The sequence below is a fragment of the Lepidochelys olivacea genome, assembly GCF_965140295.1.
Source record: "Lepidochelys olivacea isolate rLepOli2 genome assembly, chromosome: 7".
Lineage (NCBI taxonomy): Eukaryota > Metazoa > Chordata > Testudines > Cheloniidae > Lepidochelys > Lepidochelys olivacea.
In genome coordinates this window covers 111,579,744-111,597,460 of record NC_140417.1, presented here as the reverse complement: position 1 = coordinate 111,597,460, position 17,717 = coordinate 111,579,744, and the positions used below count along the sequence as shown (strand labels likewise).

At 39.0% G+C, this 17,717-nt stretch overlaps 2 protein-coding genes across 5 annotated transcripts in view; one reads left to right on the top strand and one right to left on the bottom strand.

The window, feature by feature from the left end:
* Nucleotides 1-4,401, top strand: part of ENO4 (enolase 4) — a gene marked incomplete at its 5' end in the record, with an annotated part of 45,542 nt that extends 41,141 nt beyond the window's left edge. For both annotated transcript variants that reach the window (XM_084633440.1, XM_084633439.1), the window contains 3 exons: nucleotides 720-787; nucleotides 1,352-1,469; nucleotides 3,617-4,401. In XM_084633440.1, coding sequence (XP_084489566.1) covers nucleotides 720-787; nucleotides 1,352-1,469; nucleotides 3,617-3,828 — 398 coding nt within the window. In that variant the 3' untranslated portion in view covers nucleotides 3,829-4,401. The remainder of the gene's footprint in view (nucleotides 1-719; nucleotides 788-1,351; nucleotides 1,470-3,616) is intronic.
* A 798-nt stretch (nucleotides 4,402-5,199) lies between these two features.
* SHTN1 (shootin 1) overlaps nucleotides 5,200-17,717 on the bottom strand; it is a 92,562-nt gene continuing 80,044 nt past the window's right edge. For 2 of the 3 annotated variants that reach the window (XM_084634537.1, XM_084634539.1), the window contains 2 exons: nucleotides 16,783-16,966; nucleotides 5,201-7,509 (listed from right to left, as the gene is read on the bottom strand). In XM_084634537.1, coding sequence (XP_084490663.1) covers nucleotides 7,287-7,509; nucleotides 16,783-16,966 — 407 coding nt within the window. In that variant the 3' untranslated portion in view covers nucleotides 5,201-7,286. Of the gene's footprint in view, nucleotides 7,510-16,782; nucleotides 16,967-17,717 lie in introns of all 3 variants that reach the window. The other variant, XM_084634538.1, reaches the window with a different exon arrangement.

The following is a 17,717-nucleotide window of genomic DNA, read 5'->3' as shown; positions in this document are numbered from 1 at the left end:
GTAACAAACAAAACCAGATTAGACTACATTTGTGGACCCGATAGATAAATTAATGATTCTCTGTTATTGACCCTTGGTCATTACTGTATGTAATGCTTATGGGGGGGGGGGGGAGAGGAGTTACATTTGTCAATATCTTATTTTGTTCTTTATAGGTTCCCAGAGACTTTATGATGGATACGTTTTTATATATCTAACTGTTCCCATCCTCCCTAAAATAAAACAAAATAAAAAACCACCATGTCAAAAATCAATGAACAGTGAGCTTTAGGATTTAAATCACACCAGGTGGGAGGGCTGCTTTTCATAGTGAAGAGAAATCACTTCTGCTATGCTAGAGAATACATTTAGAATTAGAATACAGTACCTAGAACCCCATTCTACCATCTGGAATACATTGCCAGAATGATCAGCTCAGCCTGTAGTAGTTATAAGAATTCGAGCACAGATGCTCCGTCTCACCTTAGCCAGGCTGAAAGGAAATAGTTTTAACAAAGTAAAAAGAGAAATAATAAAAATGCAGACAGGTATTATATTGCAACAGTTAAACTGATGTTATTGTGTACTTTTCTATTAGGAGGGCATTTACTCCATCTTTCCCCTATTTGTATTTAACCTCAGAGTGAGCCAAAGGACTTAATGTATAAAAAGTGAAATCTATATTTTTGTGAAATATATCAAATATTTACTAATGAAGGTTAAAAACTCTTATTATATAGGTCAAAAACATATTGCCATATTAGGAAGTCCAGCTGGAGAATCTTCTGATGATAGCCTTGTAGATCTGGTATGTATTGAAAGCTGTTCAGTTGCAGAATTGCTAAACCATTGCTTTTATCATGAACTGGTATTTAGGAGAAAGGCTGTCTGTGTTTGAGAAAGGCATATAACCTATTAAAAGGGGTTTTTTCCTTAGAAAGTCACCTTTTACAGAGAGTTGATCTTTGAACTTTTATTATTTTTAAAAGCAAGAAAATAGCCAAAGCAGGATAAAGAGAACATACTTAAGTGTGTATTATCTATTTGCTTGCATTAGTCTGTAAAAATGTAAATGAATTACTGAAATTATATCTGAGTAGTAATAACCATCTTGTATAGTACATCTTAGCTCTGATAGTCTGTTTGTATTGACATTGCATTTGCAAATAAAGTTTCATTTCTTATGATAGTGATAATTAGTGTGCAACTCCAACTATACATTTAACTAAAGGAAGGTTTTATTCCCACATAGAAAGATGAGAAGTATTGTGAGTAGGGGTTTACTTTAGGACACCAAATTAAATAACTAGGAAGAAAGTGACTTCATTGCTAAACCGTGGAATTTTAAAATATGCACTTTTTTTGTCCTAAGGCTGTTGGCCTGGGTGCCAGGTTTATCAAGTTGGGAGGTCTTTCCCGTGGAGAAAGGGTGACCAAATACAACCGCCTTCTTGCAATAGAGGAAGAACTGGCCAAGAACGGAACACTGCGTATGAGCTTCTTTCTTACTTGTTTTCAGCTTGCAATGAATAAGAGAACAAAGATTGGAGGAGGAATGATTGAAACTGCTCCACGGGAGGGAAAAGGAATGAAAAGACTATAAATAAGCAATGACAAAAAACTAGGATGGCACTTGCCACAACGTATATTGTTGTCCTAATGGATTATCTGTTTACCTGAATGTTAAAATAGTCCCCTTCTTGAGGAGTAGCCTACATCACATTTTGCAGCAGAATTGGTTAGAATCTTCAAGCACATGTTGGCAAAAATAAGATAAAAATTAAATTAAATTAAGGTTTCTCCTCACAGAAAATTTTAGTCAAAAGCAGATGTGTCGCCACCATAGCTTCAGTTTACAACCCATTTCACAGTAATATTCTTTACAAAAACTATGCTGAGAAAGTTCAGGTTGCATGAATAAGCACTCAAAAGTCAGGAAATGCTAATGTTAAGGATGCATGTGCAACGTTAGCTGTGCTCCTTATAAAGAACAGGAGTACTTGCAACACCTTAGAGACTAACAAATTTATTAGAGCATAAGCTTTTGTGAGCTACAGCGGATGCATCTGATGAAGTGAGCTGTAGCTCACGAAAACTTATGCTCTAATAAATTTGTTAGTCTCTAAGGTGTTGCAAGTACTCCTTTTCTTTTTACGGATACAGACTAACACGGCTGCTACTCTGAAACCTGTGCTCCTTATATGTACCAGGATGAATGACATGGCCTGCATCTTCTCTCACTCCAGTTTTATGCTGGTATAACTTCACTAACTTCAGTGGAGTCACTCCTGATTTTTACCTGTGTAAGTGAGAGAATAAAAGCCCCAAACCTTTAACCCTTTGATAGCGTATTATTTCTTGCATATCTCAGATTTTTTTCATACAACTTTATATTCACATGTGTAGCATGTAATATATTTTCATTCTTTTATACTTACACTAACTCTAGATTTTTCTTATAGTCTAAGATATGTATAACTGTCAACAACCATGTATTCTACATGTTCTGTTACAAGTGTAATAGCCTTCCTTATGTTCAATTCAGAGGGTGAGGCAGCTAAAGGAACACAGCCCGTTTAATTTTTTTTTTTTTGGTAAATAAAATGTTTACCTATTATTAACACTTCAGATTATTTATATATATATATATATATATATATATATATATATATATATATATATATATATATATACACACACACACACACTACTTACTTTCCCTACCACCACCACCATTTTTTGCATTGGTCTTGGTTAGGACTATGAAAAAAAAAAATCTATGAAATCAGTTTACTTTACACATATGTTAAAACTGTAACAACTAACAGCAATATAGTAATACAATAGCCCACATATAAGTTCACCATGTCCATGTTACTAGGAAAGAGACTTAGCTGAACGTGCATGTGTAGCACAACCTTTCTTAGGTGCATTTCAAGTGACGGGGCACATAACTACAGCGGTATGAACTTAACTGGCTCATCAGTACTTTAGTATGCAGTACTTTAGTACACTAAAAAAAAAAATACCAAGCACTGACAAATGTTTAAAAATACACCTCAGACTTCAGCAGTTTCTTGCAGATAACACTGCTCTAGCTGTAATAAACCCAAGTAGCAAAGTCCACATCCACCTCTAACTACTCCCGTCTCCACATAGAAGGGATGGGCCTATCACTATGCCCTGAAGATTAACAAAGTCAGGCTGTTATGGACCAAGGTTCTGATCCTGCAACCAACAGTGTACTGGTGAACTGCTACACCTGCATTTAGCCCCATTAGACTCTAAGGGCCAGATTGCGGAAAGTATTTAGGCACCTAAAGATGCAGATAGGTGACTAGTGGGTTTTTCAGAAGTGCCAAGGCATCTAGGAGTTAGGTACCCTGCCACTTTTAAAAATCCCATTAAGCACCTATCAGCATCTCTAGGCACCTTAATACCTTTAACAATCTGGCCTAGCTTCTCTGTCAGTTGCAGATCAGTCCCAAGGGAGGTAGTGAGTTTTCATTCATATTAAAACTGTGTACTTATGTAAATTAAGCATAATACATGCATCATTTGGGATTATATTTTTTAAATCTAGTGTAGTGTCTGCAAATTTGTTTAGAACAATCAAGGAACTTTTTTTCCATTGCAGGTTCAGGAGAAAACCATGAATTTGTTGATTTTGCTGAAGAGGCAGAAACAGCGGAAGAACTTCTCGATGCACTCCCTCCCATAGAGCAGGACTCATGGCCTTCACAGCATTCTCAGCCTCTGCTGGCCCAGGACCAAAATCCTGTTTCCTTATGTGGTAGTACACTGCATCTCAACGAGGCTACCAAGATGGACCCATCAATATTTCCTTAATGACAGTTTGGCACTAAGTTGATATCAAAGGTCTAGTCCATCAAGGTGCTGAGCATCCTCAGCTCTCATTAAAGTTAATAGGAGTTGAAGGTGCTCAGCACCACACAGGATTGGATCCTAAATTTTGAGTTTTAGGTTCTGATGATGCCATTAGGTCTGTGAGGAGGTTAATCATGTGCTTGTGTGGAACCCTACTTAAGTTTCCACATGGTTGCAAGGGGTTCCCCCTTGTGCCAATGCAATAAGGCGAGAGCTCTAGTGAATTCTCAGTGAACCAAACTTCAATTGTTTGATTGCCATTAATTCTACCGTTACATCTACCTAACAATAAACTATTTTTAAATGCCTGAAGTTCAGTATTACTTTGTTTTCATTCAAACGCATCCTATTTTGATAGTTTTTGTACCTGTGCATGTTTTATTAGTCTCTAATTCTGCTGTATCTGCTACACCTTGTATTTAGCTGTGACATGCTGAGTACTTTCCCAGACTGAGAAGAGCTCTGTGTAAGCTCAAATGTATGTCTCTCTCACCAACAGAAGTTGGTATAATAAAAGATATTACTTCCCACTCACCCTGTCTCTATAATTCTGCTATAAGACACTGCACTACTAAAATAGGGGTTTATATTTCTTTGTATATATTTTAGCCAGGGTAAATTTGTAACACAAAATAATCCTACACAGTAAGTCATTTCTTATTTTAGATATTCTATAACACTTACCTGAAGATACTTTGTGTGGGATTTTCAAAAACTGCTCCACAATGACCTATCTCTGCTCCCACTGACTTTAGTAGAAACAGAGTTAGGCCAGTAGGGAGAAGTTTTTGAAAATCTTACCCATCATCTGCAAAACAAGATTTTGGAGTACTGGATGTTTTAACAGCATTATTTTCTCTCAACTCTGCATAACTATATTTACTTTTTAAACAATAACAGTCTATTCATTTTAAAATGATCCTTAAGGTTTATATATAAGAACAACAAACTATGGACAAGTAATAAGCAAACATTTTATGAAAACAAAGAAACTTGGCTGTTATGCTATTTCATCACACAACACATCCTCAACACCTCTCATCAGCCTGGTGTACATCAGGAATTTTGTCCTGATTTGAGCAATTGATGGCCAGTTACATCAGTGTAAACCCCAAGTGTAGACAAAAAGAGCTGCACTTTGCACAGGTAGAAGAGGTTACCCCATTTTCAAGTAAGGAATAACAATAACAAGATTTCATAGTGTTTGGGAAATTGTCAGTAAGATTTTTTAATAAGCAACAGTGAAAAGATAAATAATTTATATCAGTGTAACAGAAATAGTTTACATAAAAAGAAGTATTCTTTAAAAAAAACCTTCTGTTTTAGGATAGCTTGCGGTTAACATATACAGCAGCAGTAATAATTTGAGGAAAAATACATTTATAAAATTTTACATTTTAAATTCAGTGTAAGCAAACAGATACCTAAGTGTAAAATTAACTACTAAAAAACCCACAGAAATGTAGATCTACAATAAAGTGACAAATTTCCCCAAATTTAGGAAATACATTGAGTTAACTAATTAGATCAACCCCAAGATTTGCTTCGCAAACATGCCAAAAAAAAAAAAAAAAAAAGCACAACCACCACATTCATGACTATCATTTTCTTTCTAAAAGAGAAGCACCAGACAGCTCCATGCAAAGCCAAGCTAACAAACTGAACATATTCATCCTTTTCAATAGTTAAAATACTATCACTGTTTCTTATGGGCATTAAAAAAAACTCCAACAGTGCATTCAGGTATATTACCACTCAACATCAGTAACACCAATCTTCAGTTTAAGTTAAAAAATAAATCCCTGATTACATTTGTTTGTTCAATGTAGTCGACAAGTAGAGTGAAATATTGTGCTGATTTTTAAAAATGTCTATGGAATGGGGATTGGTAGTGAAGAGTAAGTTATATACCTGTAGCTCTATCTTCATGGGAGAGAAGGGCCTTGATAAAATGTGGTACTTGTGTTATCACATGATAACACAACTCATGCCACCACAGTATAAGGCTTACAAGAATCATGTTGTAAGTTTGTGCATTAGTAATACTGGACCTGCTCTTGAAGTCAATGGGAGCTCTGAGTGCAGATCAATTGCAAGACTGACAGAGAGGCCCAATCCTGTATACATTTACTCACAGGAGTCCAGTAAAATTTATTATTTATTACAGTAGCCCCAAGAGGCTCCAACCAACTTCAGATCCCCACTGTGCTGGGTGCTGTCTGTGCCCAGAAAAGTTTACAATCCAAACAGACAAGATGGACAGAAGTTGGGAGAACAAAATGGGGAACTGAGGCACAGAAAAATTAAGTGATTTGCTCAACAACATATAGGAAGCTGTGTCAGAGCTGGGAACAGAATCCAGATCTCCTAAGTCCCAACCCAGTGCATTAACCACAGGCCCATCCTTCATCTTCAACTCAAAAGGATTTACATTTACTTCAGCGGGAGTTAGCTCATTAAAGCCAAACTACAATGGACTCCTATGCATAAGGATTATTTACATGTCTAATGATGTGCAGGAATGTATTGTCACACTGTGATCCAGTAAAGGGGGAGTGGAAATGTCTTCATAGGCACAGCTTTTCAGGATTGGGCCTTGTTCATTATTTTCCTATTCCCATTCTATATTGAGGACCTTATTCCATTGAAATCAATAGGAGTCTTTCCATTGATTACAATGGAAGTGGGATCAGAACTTAACAGAGTTTCAATTCCCACAGGCTAAGGAAGCATCAGTTTAACATTCTAAATTTAGAAACAGTTACCAAAACTCCTGGTACCAAACTGGCAAACTGCACTGCCTGTTTTCACTGCTCATGTCAACTGTTTACTGGAGAGACCATTTCACGTTTGTGCTTTAAAATGATTTAAAATAGCTTGTGTGAAGATGTTAGTGAGGAGGAGATCAGTAGAAGCCCTGTATTAAACAGGAATCAAAACATTTTTAAGGCAGTGTCTCAAACTGATTTGTATTGATATTACCCAGTCTAAATGACGAAAGGTACTTCTTTGTGATTACCTACTTAGGGCCTGATCCAAAGCCCACTGAAATCAGAGGGAGGCCTTTCCACTGACTTTAGTGGGCTTTGGATCAGTCCCTTATTGGCTTTTACAAAGTGTCCAGCTAACACACACACACACAAAAAGTGGGATTTTTTTGATAAAATTAAAAAATAATATTGTGAGTAACCTATTATCTAGGAAAATACACATACGAGACCAAAACAAAAAGGGATTTTGAGTTGTATATAGTTATGTAACCTGCTAATGCATATACCAAAACTGCATACAATAGGCCATTTCAGTAAGCTATTACTGAATATACTTCTGAGTGCAGAATATAGCCCTTGCCAATTCACCTAAGCAATTTACACTTACTGAGAAGGACTTCCAAAAATCTCAGCCTTTTGGCATAACAATTAGCAGTTAGAGCTGTCTGAATCTTTTGCTTTATTAACAGTAGTTTCTTTACATAATTGTTTATTTTTTTCTTCTTTCATCCTGTGTTGATTTATGATTTTTTCAAGCATCTGGTCTTTGGTTTGTGCTTCACTGGTGGAAACAGGATCTAAAACTACAATCGATTCCGTTTGATTTTCACGGCTAATAGATTTTCTTGCAAATCCCAAGTAACTAGGTGACCTGGGAAGAAAAGTAGAATAAATAAATACACAGATAAAAGGTTTCTTTATCACATTTTTGGAACAAAAGTGAGCAGAAATGTATTTAAATTATTAGCAGCTTAGATGACCAGGATAGTTGCATTGTACTGACAATGACAGACAAGTATAATAATCAGTTAATATACTAAATACACTATGAATTTAAGAAATGAGCTAGGAAAATTTAAGTTATACAGCAGCAAACAAGGGCTTTCAGACTATGAAGGAGAACATCATTTTTAAGTGACATTCTCTTTTCTGTGATCTCTCTACACCAGCTCATAGCTGGACCCCAGGTTTTAGGTTCTACATGTCAGTCAGAGAGGTGGCAGTAAATAAAACTCGGGATTTTCACACCATAATCCTGTAGTGAAGTAGGGAGAACGTGGCTTCTTGTCCACAACTGCATTCTGCCCCCTCAAAGAGGATGAACACAGCCTATATGTCCTAAACTCTGCCACATGCTACAGAGGTAGACTGAGATGGTCAGATATTCAAATTTTGCTCACCACTCTGCATCATTCTCAATGTAGAGCACTTCTGACAATCCAGCCATGAGATTCACTAACATGCAGAGGGTAATGAGCCCAGATTCTACACTTTTTGAGATAGGCTAATTCTCTGATAGTTTGCTGTGGGGAGATCCTCACAGGAAGAAGAATATTGTGGGTGCTTGCCTAGGGAGACCACCATGAAGCCAACTGAAAGGACTTGACTACTAGTTTTCTACTAGTGAAGTTACAAGTGTGCAACCCCCTAGTGTAGATAACTGCACCAGTGTAGAATAGGGCTAGCACTGGTATGACTTTGCCTAAATGAGACTACAAAAGGGGTCTACTTGGGGCAGCTACATCCCTGTGACTAGGTAAGCATGGGCAGATGAACTACCTCAGTGCAAAAATCCCTAATGTAGATAACCCCTAGATTCACCAACAAGTTGGTGGCTCTGCTCTCATGAAGAGCTAACTACACATGACTGCTGGGTTCAGCTGCACATGCTTGCCTGGAGCCATTTTTTGTCCATCTCCAACACAATCAGCAATGCAGCTCCAAGCTGCCAGTAAGTGAACTTGAGTTACTGAAAGGAAAAACTAGAATCTACAGAAGGAAAAGAAGTGAACATGATGGTTCCATCTGTTATGAGCTGCCCTCTCATGTGACTGTCTGAGACAGAAAGACAACAGGGAGAGAGGACACCTGGTTCAGCAACAAACTCAAGCGATGAGATTTCATGGGCTCCTATCGGACAGATAGGGAGGTAGTAAATTCTGCAACCTGAACCGATGCAAGTAAAGTCACAGAAATGGCAAGTTGTACTGAAGGTTTGTATTCTACACCCTAAGAGTGAAATTTCTCATCTGGTTTACGCAAGAGACGAATGTTTTGCATTTACATTTCAAACGACACATGGTTGTTTGCATTTAGTGAAATTCCACGTTCAAGCAACCTTCACAAGCTTCATGTCTAACATAAGAGCTTCAGTACAAGTTAATTAATTCTGAAATTGGCACTAATAGATACAGTTGCAGACTCACTTGAATACAGTCAAAACACACAAAATTAAGAAGGAAAATGCTGCTTATTTTATGCAAATGATGCCTCACTCAAGTATTTTCAGCAAAAATAAGCAAGGTGGGATATTGTGAACATTACAGTGAATGAAACTTTTCAGAGCACTGTAACTACAAGAGGGTTATTTTAGAAAGTGCTACGTCTGAAAAGCTGATTGCCCAACACTATAAAAATGGTCAAAGCCATAAATGCCACGTTCATTTTTATTTCACTTCGGAGGTAACTATCTTTCAAATCTCAACAGCTGGACTATTTAATACAATCTGGTGAATCAAAGTATAATTCTGCACTGGGCTCACAGCAGGGAGTCTGCATTAGTGCGTGGCAGCCATCCAACAACTGATGCACAGCCAAACTGAAGTCTGTTTCACTTACAATAAAAATGGATAAAACTGCAATCATATTTACCACCTTCAAGGACAGAAAAATGAAAGATTTAAATCTGTCGATATAAAATAGTTTAATGGAGAAATCCAGTGATTAAGTCCAGTGTTATATTTTCTAGTGTAAAAGAAGGACTATTCACAATTCATTTTACTAGTATTTCCTTCGTCAAGTCCTTTACACAGCTACACCAGTTTGTCAGGACTGCTGCTAGGGAGGGTTATTGTTTAAATTATAAATCCCATTTATATATCTCACTCGTAACAGTTCAAATACAGCTGAAATTTGGAATGATATAGTTTCAGCCCAAGAGTAAATATAAAGTCATTTTTAAAAAGCGAAGAAAATTCCACGCTTTGTCAAAAAAAAAAAAAATCAACTTTTATTGCCACAAATAAAGATTGGGAGAGCAATTAGTGCATAATATGGTTAATTGCCTTTAAAATATATTTTACTACAAATCCAACTGACTCAGATATTTACTTCCAGCTCTACACAAAGCATCTTTCCATTCAGAATTTTATTTTGGATGTCAAACTCAAATTATTAGCTGTGCAAATACGTGTTGAAGACTGAAATATTCTCCGAGTTCATATTTACAACAGAATAGTGCAGAAATCCAGACACTATATTTTTCAAAGCGACTAAATGTTTTTAATCTATTATATGAAACCTAAATACATTTTTACAGGACAAACGGTAATATAACTGGCAGTCTAATGCGTCAGCTCCCCGGCAGTTTTGAGCAGGAGTGCTTGTCATTTTAACCCAGAAATACCCACAGTAACACCGTGACACAAGCCAACAAAACAAAGAGTTATGCCTGACGGTCAATCTGAGAAATAGTGGCACTGTTGCTTTTGCAGTAGCTCTGACCTTGGGGGCAGCTGCAGTAAACAGAGCAAACTGAGGACCAGTTCCGTCAGCTCTGATGTGGATTTTCCTTTTCGTCACTGGTTTGCAATGAAACTTCCAGATTATTAAAATCTGGTTTTCTGTTAATTATATCATTTTGTTATAGACATTGAAAGCTAAAGATTCCTAAATTCACGTCTGGACAGAGTCCTGATCGTTTGCAAAAGCACAAGCCCAAAAGGACAACATTAAGAGAGTGAAAAAACACCGTTGAAACATTCATGTTTTGATCCCACAGTTTGATGACATTAACACAATTCTACGCTAACTATGATTTCAGGAGAAACAACCAGGAGTCCTTGTGGCACCCTAGAAACTAATAAATTTAGTTTCTAAAGTGCCACAAGGACTCCTCCTTCTTTCTGCTGATACAGACTAACACGGCTACCACTCTGAAACCTATGCTTTCAGGATTTCCCTATTAATTTACCATATCGAAGCAAAATCCCCTGAAAAGAGTGTTGTCCTCATCCAAAACTAAATATGGTTTGAAGCTTTATGAAAGTTGGGACTAGATTAACATCATATTATGGGACACTGCAGCTTACGCTACCTAGAAACCAAACCTGCGACTCAGGTTCAGGTTTGAGCATTGTTGTAGCTGTGTCGGGCCTGAGAGACAAGCTGGGTGAGGCAATACGTTTAATCGGAGCAATTTCTGTTAGCGAAAGAGAGAAAATTTCCAGCTACTCAGAGCTTGTCTCTAAGGGTATGTCTATACTACCCGCCGGATTGGCGGGCAGAGATCGATCAAGCAGGGGTCGATTTATTGCATCTAGTCTAGACGCGACAAATCAACCCGAGTGCTCTCCCGTCGACTCCAGTGCTCCACCAGGGTGAGAGACGCAGGCAGAGTCAACGGGGAAGCGTCAGCAGTTGACTCACCACAGTGAAGACACCGCGGTGAATAGATCTAAGTACGTCGACTTCAGCTACGTTATTCACATAGCTGAAGTTGTGTCACTTAGATCGATCCTCCCTCCCATCCAGTATAGACCAGGCCTGAGACTTGGTTTGTCATATCTTTGTCTACTAAGGGTATGTCTACACTACCCGCCGGATTGGCGGATAGTGATCCATCTATCAGGGATCGATTTATCACGTCTAATGTAGACACGATAAATCGATCCCCGATCGCTCTGCCATCGACTCCTGTAATCCACTGCGGCAAGAGGCGAAAGCGGAGTTGACGGGGAGCAGCAGCAGTCAACCCCAAGCCGTGAGGACGCAAGGTAAGTTGACCTAAGATATGTCAACTTCAGCTACGCTATTCTCTTAGGTGAAATTGCGTACCTTACATCGACTCCCTCCCCAGTGTAGACCAGGCCTAAGAAAAACTTTCCTACAACCTCCCCCAGAAACTAAGGTGAAATTCACTCCTGTACTACAAAACTTAAGGAAATGGGCTGTATGCACAGAACTGAACAGGGGGTCAGTGTTTGTGACATTTATCTCCCTTAATCCACAAGGCTGCAATGCAACTTTCCACAGGCTACTAGTCCAACCTATGTGCTCTTTACAACTCCCTAAACCATGGATTTGGGCCAAATCACAGATCAGTAACCTGTCTCTGTACCCACCTTCATTGACCCTCTTCTGCACCAGGCTATTTAGGGAAGCACAGGCCAACTGTGGCCCTCTACAGAGGTGTGGTAGACATCAGCCTGAGAGTAAATTAACCCTTAGAGCATTAACACAGCAAGTGCTGCAGAAATACATATGAGAACATTTCAGAATCTGTAGCAGAGAAGTGAATAAAATTCAAAGGACTAAAGGCAAACACCTGTTATATTACTATATAGAGATAATGAATTTTCACAAAACCTTCTTTACACTCTAGTTCTTTTCAAATGTGAGTTTCGGGAATGAAGAAATTGCCACAGTGGATAAGAACAGTGGTCCAGCTATTTCTTTTTCCTATCTCTGACAGTTGCCAATACCAGGAGAAAGAAATCTTATAATAGACAATCATAGAATACCTTGCCCATGTTGGAAGTTCTTTCCTAAGCCTAGGCAGGTAGTAGTTAGCTACAAGGAATTTCATGCTCAACAGAACTGAATTTTTAGAAATACTCCATAGTCAGTGGGCTGGACTATCAAACCACCTAAAAACCATTGGTTTTAGAGTAACAGCTGTGTTAGTCTGTATTCTCAAAAAGAAAAGGAGTACTTGTGGCACCTTAGAGACTAACCAGTGCATCCGATGAAGTGAGCTGTAGCTCACGAAAGCTTATGCTCAGATAAATTGGTTAGTCTCTAAGGTGCCACAAGTCCTCCTTTTCTTTTTCTAAAAACCATTGTCACTTTTATGCCTGCCGTAGCATGTACTTGAATAATCAGTGAAAGTCACTGAAATGGAATGGTTTTGAATATCGTTTCAGTGTCAACTATCTGCACTATAATTTAGGGTATTTTTATACATTTTATACACACACACACACACACGAGAGAGAGAATTTATGTCAGCTACTTTTAAAACTATTTGTTAAAAATAAGAAGATTCTCAACTTCCAGAACATCCCATTGTCCTCCTCATTTTGTTCTTCAAGCTTAATTGTCCATGTTCAACCTGCATACGGAAAACCTTTGTAGTTGTGTCTTGCTGAGGCCGAGCTGTTTCCTGCAGTGTCAGTAGACAATTCAGTGGTACTAAGATTACAGCTGAGAGGAGGAGAACAAATCCTTTAATTGTATAAAATCATCAGATTAAGCCTTCCCCTCTGCGTAGTTCATTCTGTTAACTGAGTCATCTACTGCCTGGAAACAAATGTTTACTAAGAGGGGGAGGGGGAAAAAAAAAAGGAAGAGCGAGGCACACCTTTCCTTTCTATGTGTACACACCACAGGAGCCATGGGAACTCCCGTGGCTTCCAACCGAACAAAACATTAACCAGTCTCTCTTGAGGAATTGCCATTAAATTAAGACCCCTGCTGGGATAAATGTTTGGGAGGACAGTTGTATGGGGAGTCGTCTTAAAGTTGAGCTAAGGCCCACAGTTTGTTTATGACCCATTCCTTCCTGTGCCTCTCCTCCCCACCCCCCAGCTCCTGATTCCACACCAGTTTATTAACAGCTTCTAGCCTTCAATTTATTAACCTGTTGTATTGAAATCACTGGACTGATAGTCAAAAACAAAGCATTGTCCTCTGAACTAATTTTTCCAAATTCTGAAATATGATCAGTTAGTCTGTTTACAGGGATGTTTTAGAACTGACTTGCATCTACTCACATGAGGCCCAGTTCTAGAATCCTGGCTCAGACTGTGGAGCGCTTACATATATGTGAGTACTCCAATTACTTTATTTAAGTCACTATCTTGTAAGCACTTATAAACAAGAAACTTTATTCATGTGTTTAGTTCCATTTAAGCCAATGGGTGAAATTCTGGCCGCACTGAAGTCAATGGCAAAACTCCCATTGAGACCAGTGAGGCGTGAGTCTACTAGTGTCAGTAAATTATTCATGTGTTTGGATTGCAAAGTTGGGCCTTCACTGACTACATGATCCCCTTCTTCAGTGGGACTACTCACATGAGTGAAAGCTATTCAACGTGAGTAAATGTTGCAGAATTGGGCGTTTAATATTAGCTAACATTCTTTACATACCACTCAGACGATGGGCTTCAGAAGACTGACAATAAAGCAAAAAGCAATACATCATGCAGGACTATTTACTTGATTTTTTCAATAGGGATGCTGTAGATCTTTACATTTAAAGTTAGAGCAAACCAAAGAAAAACAGATTACATGGGAAAAGAGTTCCTGTAATTAGGGAACCTGTACTCTTGCATGGCAGGGTGCACTGTCGGTGGTCTGACAAACCACTGAAAACAATAATAAAGGTCAAACCTTTGTCAGGGTTTAAAGAAATGTAAATGGTAATGAGATGGACAAAGCTTCTCATCTTGGGCTGGAAGAAGGACAGTGACAGTTAATAATTTGCTTGTACCTCTTGCTTAGGTGTCTGGTCAAAGCAGAGTGTTGTTTGTTTCTTACCAGCCTGGTTAACCATGAAGTAAATCTAGGATGCTACTTAATTACAGTTTCAAGTTGTCAGCTGTGTTCAGCAAAATGATTTTGCCCTGACTTCAGTCCTCCTTCCAAAGCAACATACATTAGTGCCTAGGGCAGGGATCGGCAACCTTTGGCATGAGGCCCATCAGAAAACTTCGCCGGTGGGCTCGGACGGTTTGTTTACCTGCAGCGTCCGCAGGTTCGGCCAATCGCAGCTCCCACTGGCTGTGGTTCGCCGTTCCAGGCCAATGGGGGCTGCAGGAAGCGGCGCGGGCCGAGGGATGTGCTGGCCGCTGCTTCCCACAACCCCCATTGGCCTGGAACGGCGAACCGCGGCCAGTGGGAGCTGCGATTGGCCGAACCTGCGGACACCGAAGTAAGCAAACCATCCCGGCCTGCCAGCGGATTCCCCTGACAGGCTGCGTGCCAAAGGTTGCCGACCCCTGGCCTAGGGGCTGCTCCAATGAATCCTGGCTGCGAACAACCCCAACTGACCAAAAATGCAGTTAGGTATCAATATGATGCAAGGCACCCTGGCCAGGTCCTCTTTTCCCTCCCAGCCCAGCAGCCTTTTCCCAGGGAAATGGCACCAGAGTCCCTACACCATCTGTATTCCACTGGAGGATCTTGCTTGACAATAGCTTTGGGATGGTTCCCCCCAGTTAGGCCAGTTTACACCAATGGAACAGCATACCTCACTAGAGAACCTGGCCCACAGCATTTGTATTGGTGCATTAACAGATAGATTAAAATTAAATGTGTCTTTTAGGTTCCCACAGAATAGGCAAGCTGCAAAATAAATTAAGCTTCACATATGCTTTTATAGCACGTAACAACTGTGACTGTCAACACAAGATCCTTTTCACTGTCAATTCACCACGCATTCTGCAAGACCTTGGGCCTGCAATTATTTCATTTCCTTTCTTGCAAATGTAATTTCCACTTAGTTTGGTGGAATAAAAGGTAGACAAAAAGTGGTAAGAGTCGCAGAATCTTCTGATTAAGGTTATCTGTTCAAAATGGTAAATATCTATAGGCTAACAATGCAGTGTTTCTCAGAAACAAACTCACCTCTGCCGAATTGCCTCTGTATCAGGGTATTAGTTAAAAAAAAAAAAAAAAAAACACCACACAGCTACATTGTGGAGGTCAAATTAATTGTTAAACAAATTTAAAATCAGAAAGATAAAGAGTAAGTATAGATCACATTTCTTTTAAGGACTCTTATTGAATATATTTCAGTGGAGGAAGACACCTGATTGGAGAGAGAAATTTGCTTTTAAAATTCAATTGGGATTAAATAAAATTATAAGGCACAGAAAGGATATAAGGCCTTTCATTAAATAAAAACAAAACAAAGAGAGAGAGACAGAGAGAGATGAAAGCACCAACAAGAAAATAAAGCAAATATCAGTTCACAAAAAATATATCTGAATTGAATTTCCAGTTCATTTGTCCTGATTCTCCCCTTTGAACTAAGCAATGGAGACCTACGAGAATAGGTGTTCTTTTTCTACTGATGGAACAGGAAATCAGAGGTTTAATTAACCATGATTATAATATTCTGCTGATCTGATTTGTCTCACCTATTTCCTTTTTCTTTAAGTGACAGACTACCTGACAAACATCCTGGCAAGAGAACTAAAGCAAATCTGCAGACTAATTTCAAAAAGAGGTTTGCATTGTTATAAAACAAACTGATCCTCAACCGGATCTGTCTGAAATGTATATTTCTGAAGCAGGATTAACTCTTTGATCCTTAAATGGAACTTTGAAGCTTCAATCTGTTGTACCAAAAGAATCCTCTGTCTGTTGTGCCAAAATAGTATCTGATTCTACATTTTCTTTCAGCATCTAAATCCTGTGACTTCCGGATAGTTCGACATTTCCATTTCCTGCTGTTAAATCTTATTTTGAGATTGTGAAAATGTGCATTCCTTTTCGTCCACAGGGGGCAAAAACCAAAAGTAACAATTTTCAATTGGTCAGGTTTATTTAACACTAATGTTGGATTTACAAACTTGCTGTTTGTTTTTTAAAACCAAGAATACACTGCCCACCTATATCCCCTCTTCTTTATTAAGAATGGGGAAAATACCTCAAGTATTCCTCCAAAAGTCCCACTATCTTTTTGTAGTGAGAGATCCTGAATATCTCTGGGCAGTAGACTCATTGACTCTAGGGTGACAACAGCCTTGTTATAATGGAGAGTTCAATCTCCAAGCGGGACTGAGTGATAACTTGTATGAACAGTTACATATTGCAATTTTTCCTGATTAACAAAGTGATGTAAATGGCATAAATATACACCAGTGAGATAGGTTTGGCATTAACATCTGACTGGATGTCCATAAATAGAATTACTTACTGAAATGTAACCTTAGAACTTGCGCTTTCCTTCATTTGAAGAGACCCTTCGCCCAACTCAGGTGTTTTGGAGCTGAATTCTGCCTCCAGAGTTTTCTTGTTCAGTGCTGTTTGTGTAGTACCGGATTCTGAACCTAACACTGGCATGGATTTGGATTCTGATGTGGCCAAGACTCCAGCTGGACCTAAAACCCAAACAGAGTTTAGCATTTTTGTTACCCCTGCTTGTCATGGGTATTGAATCACAGATCAGCCCAATGTAATTCCACTCAATTAGGTAGGTCAAATCAGTTCCTTAAAGAGTAGCTTCTAATTCATGGAAAGTGCTGAAATGCATTCCATTTAGAATCAGCCTCTCTCTCTCTCTCCAGTGTCAAAATGCCATGGCTCAGTGCAGCCAAGCCTAGGATTTCGAAGGGTCCCACAGGAACTACAGAACCCCAGCTGCTGTCTGAATTCACTCAGCTGAGAAGTGTGGACTGGTGAGTATACTGAAGGTGTTAATGTTTCTCTTTTCTGCTATAAAAGGATATTTGAACAAAGCTTTAGAACCATTAAAAGCTGCCACCAGCTGGCGGCTGTAAGCTATCATTCCCCTATTTTACATTAGTTTATGAAACACACCTTTGCAGGAAGCACAGAGCAGCAAAGTCAGTCCAAGGACTTCAGTAATGCTGTCTGAACTCAGGAGCAGAAGGTTTACAAGGGTGGGCGGAGAGCACTGACACACAAAATAAATCTGTTAGTCTTTAAGGTGCCACCCGACTCCTTGTAGTTTTTGTCGATACAGGCCAACACGGCTACCCCCCGATACTTATACTAGAGAAAATTGTGATGGCAGAGTGAAGCTATTAAGGGGAAGTGGATCAGCTGGGAAGCAATTAGAGCTCTCCCAAATAACATTGGGTGAACCTGGAAAGGTCTTAAAGACAGAGT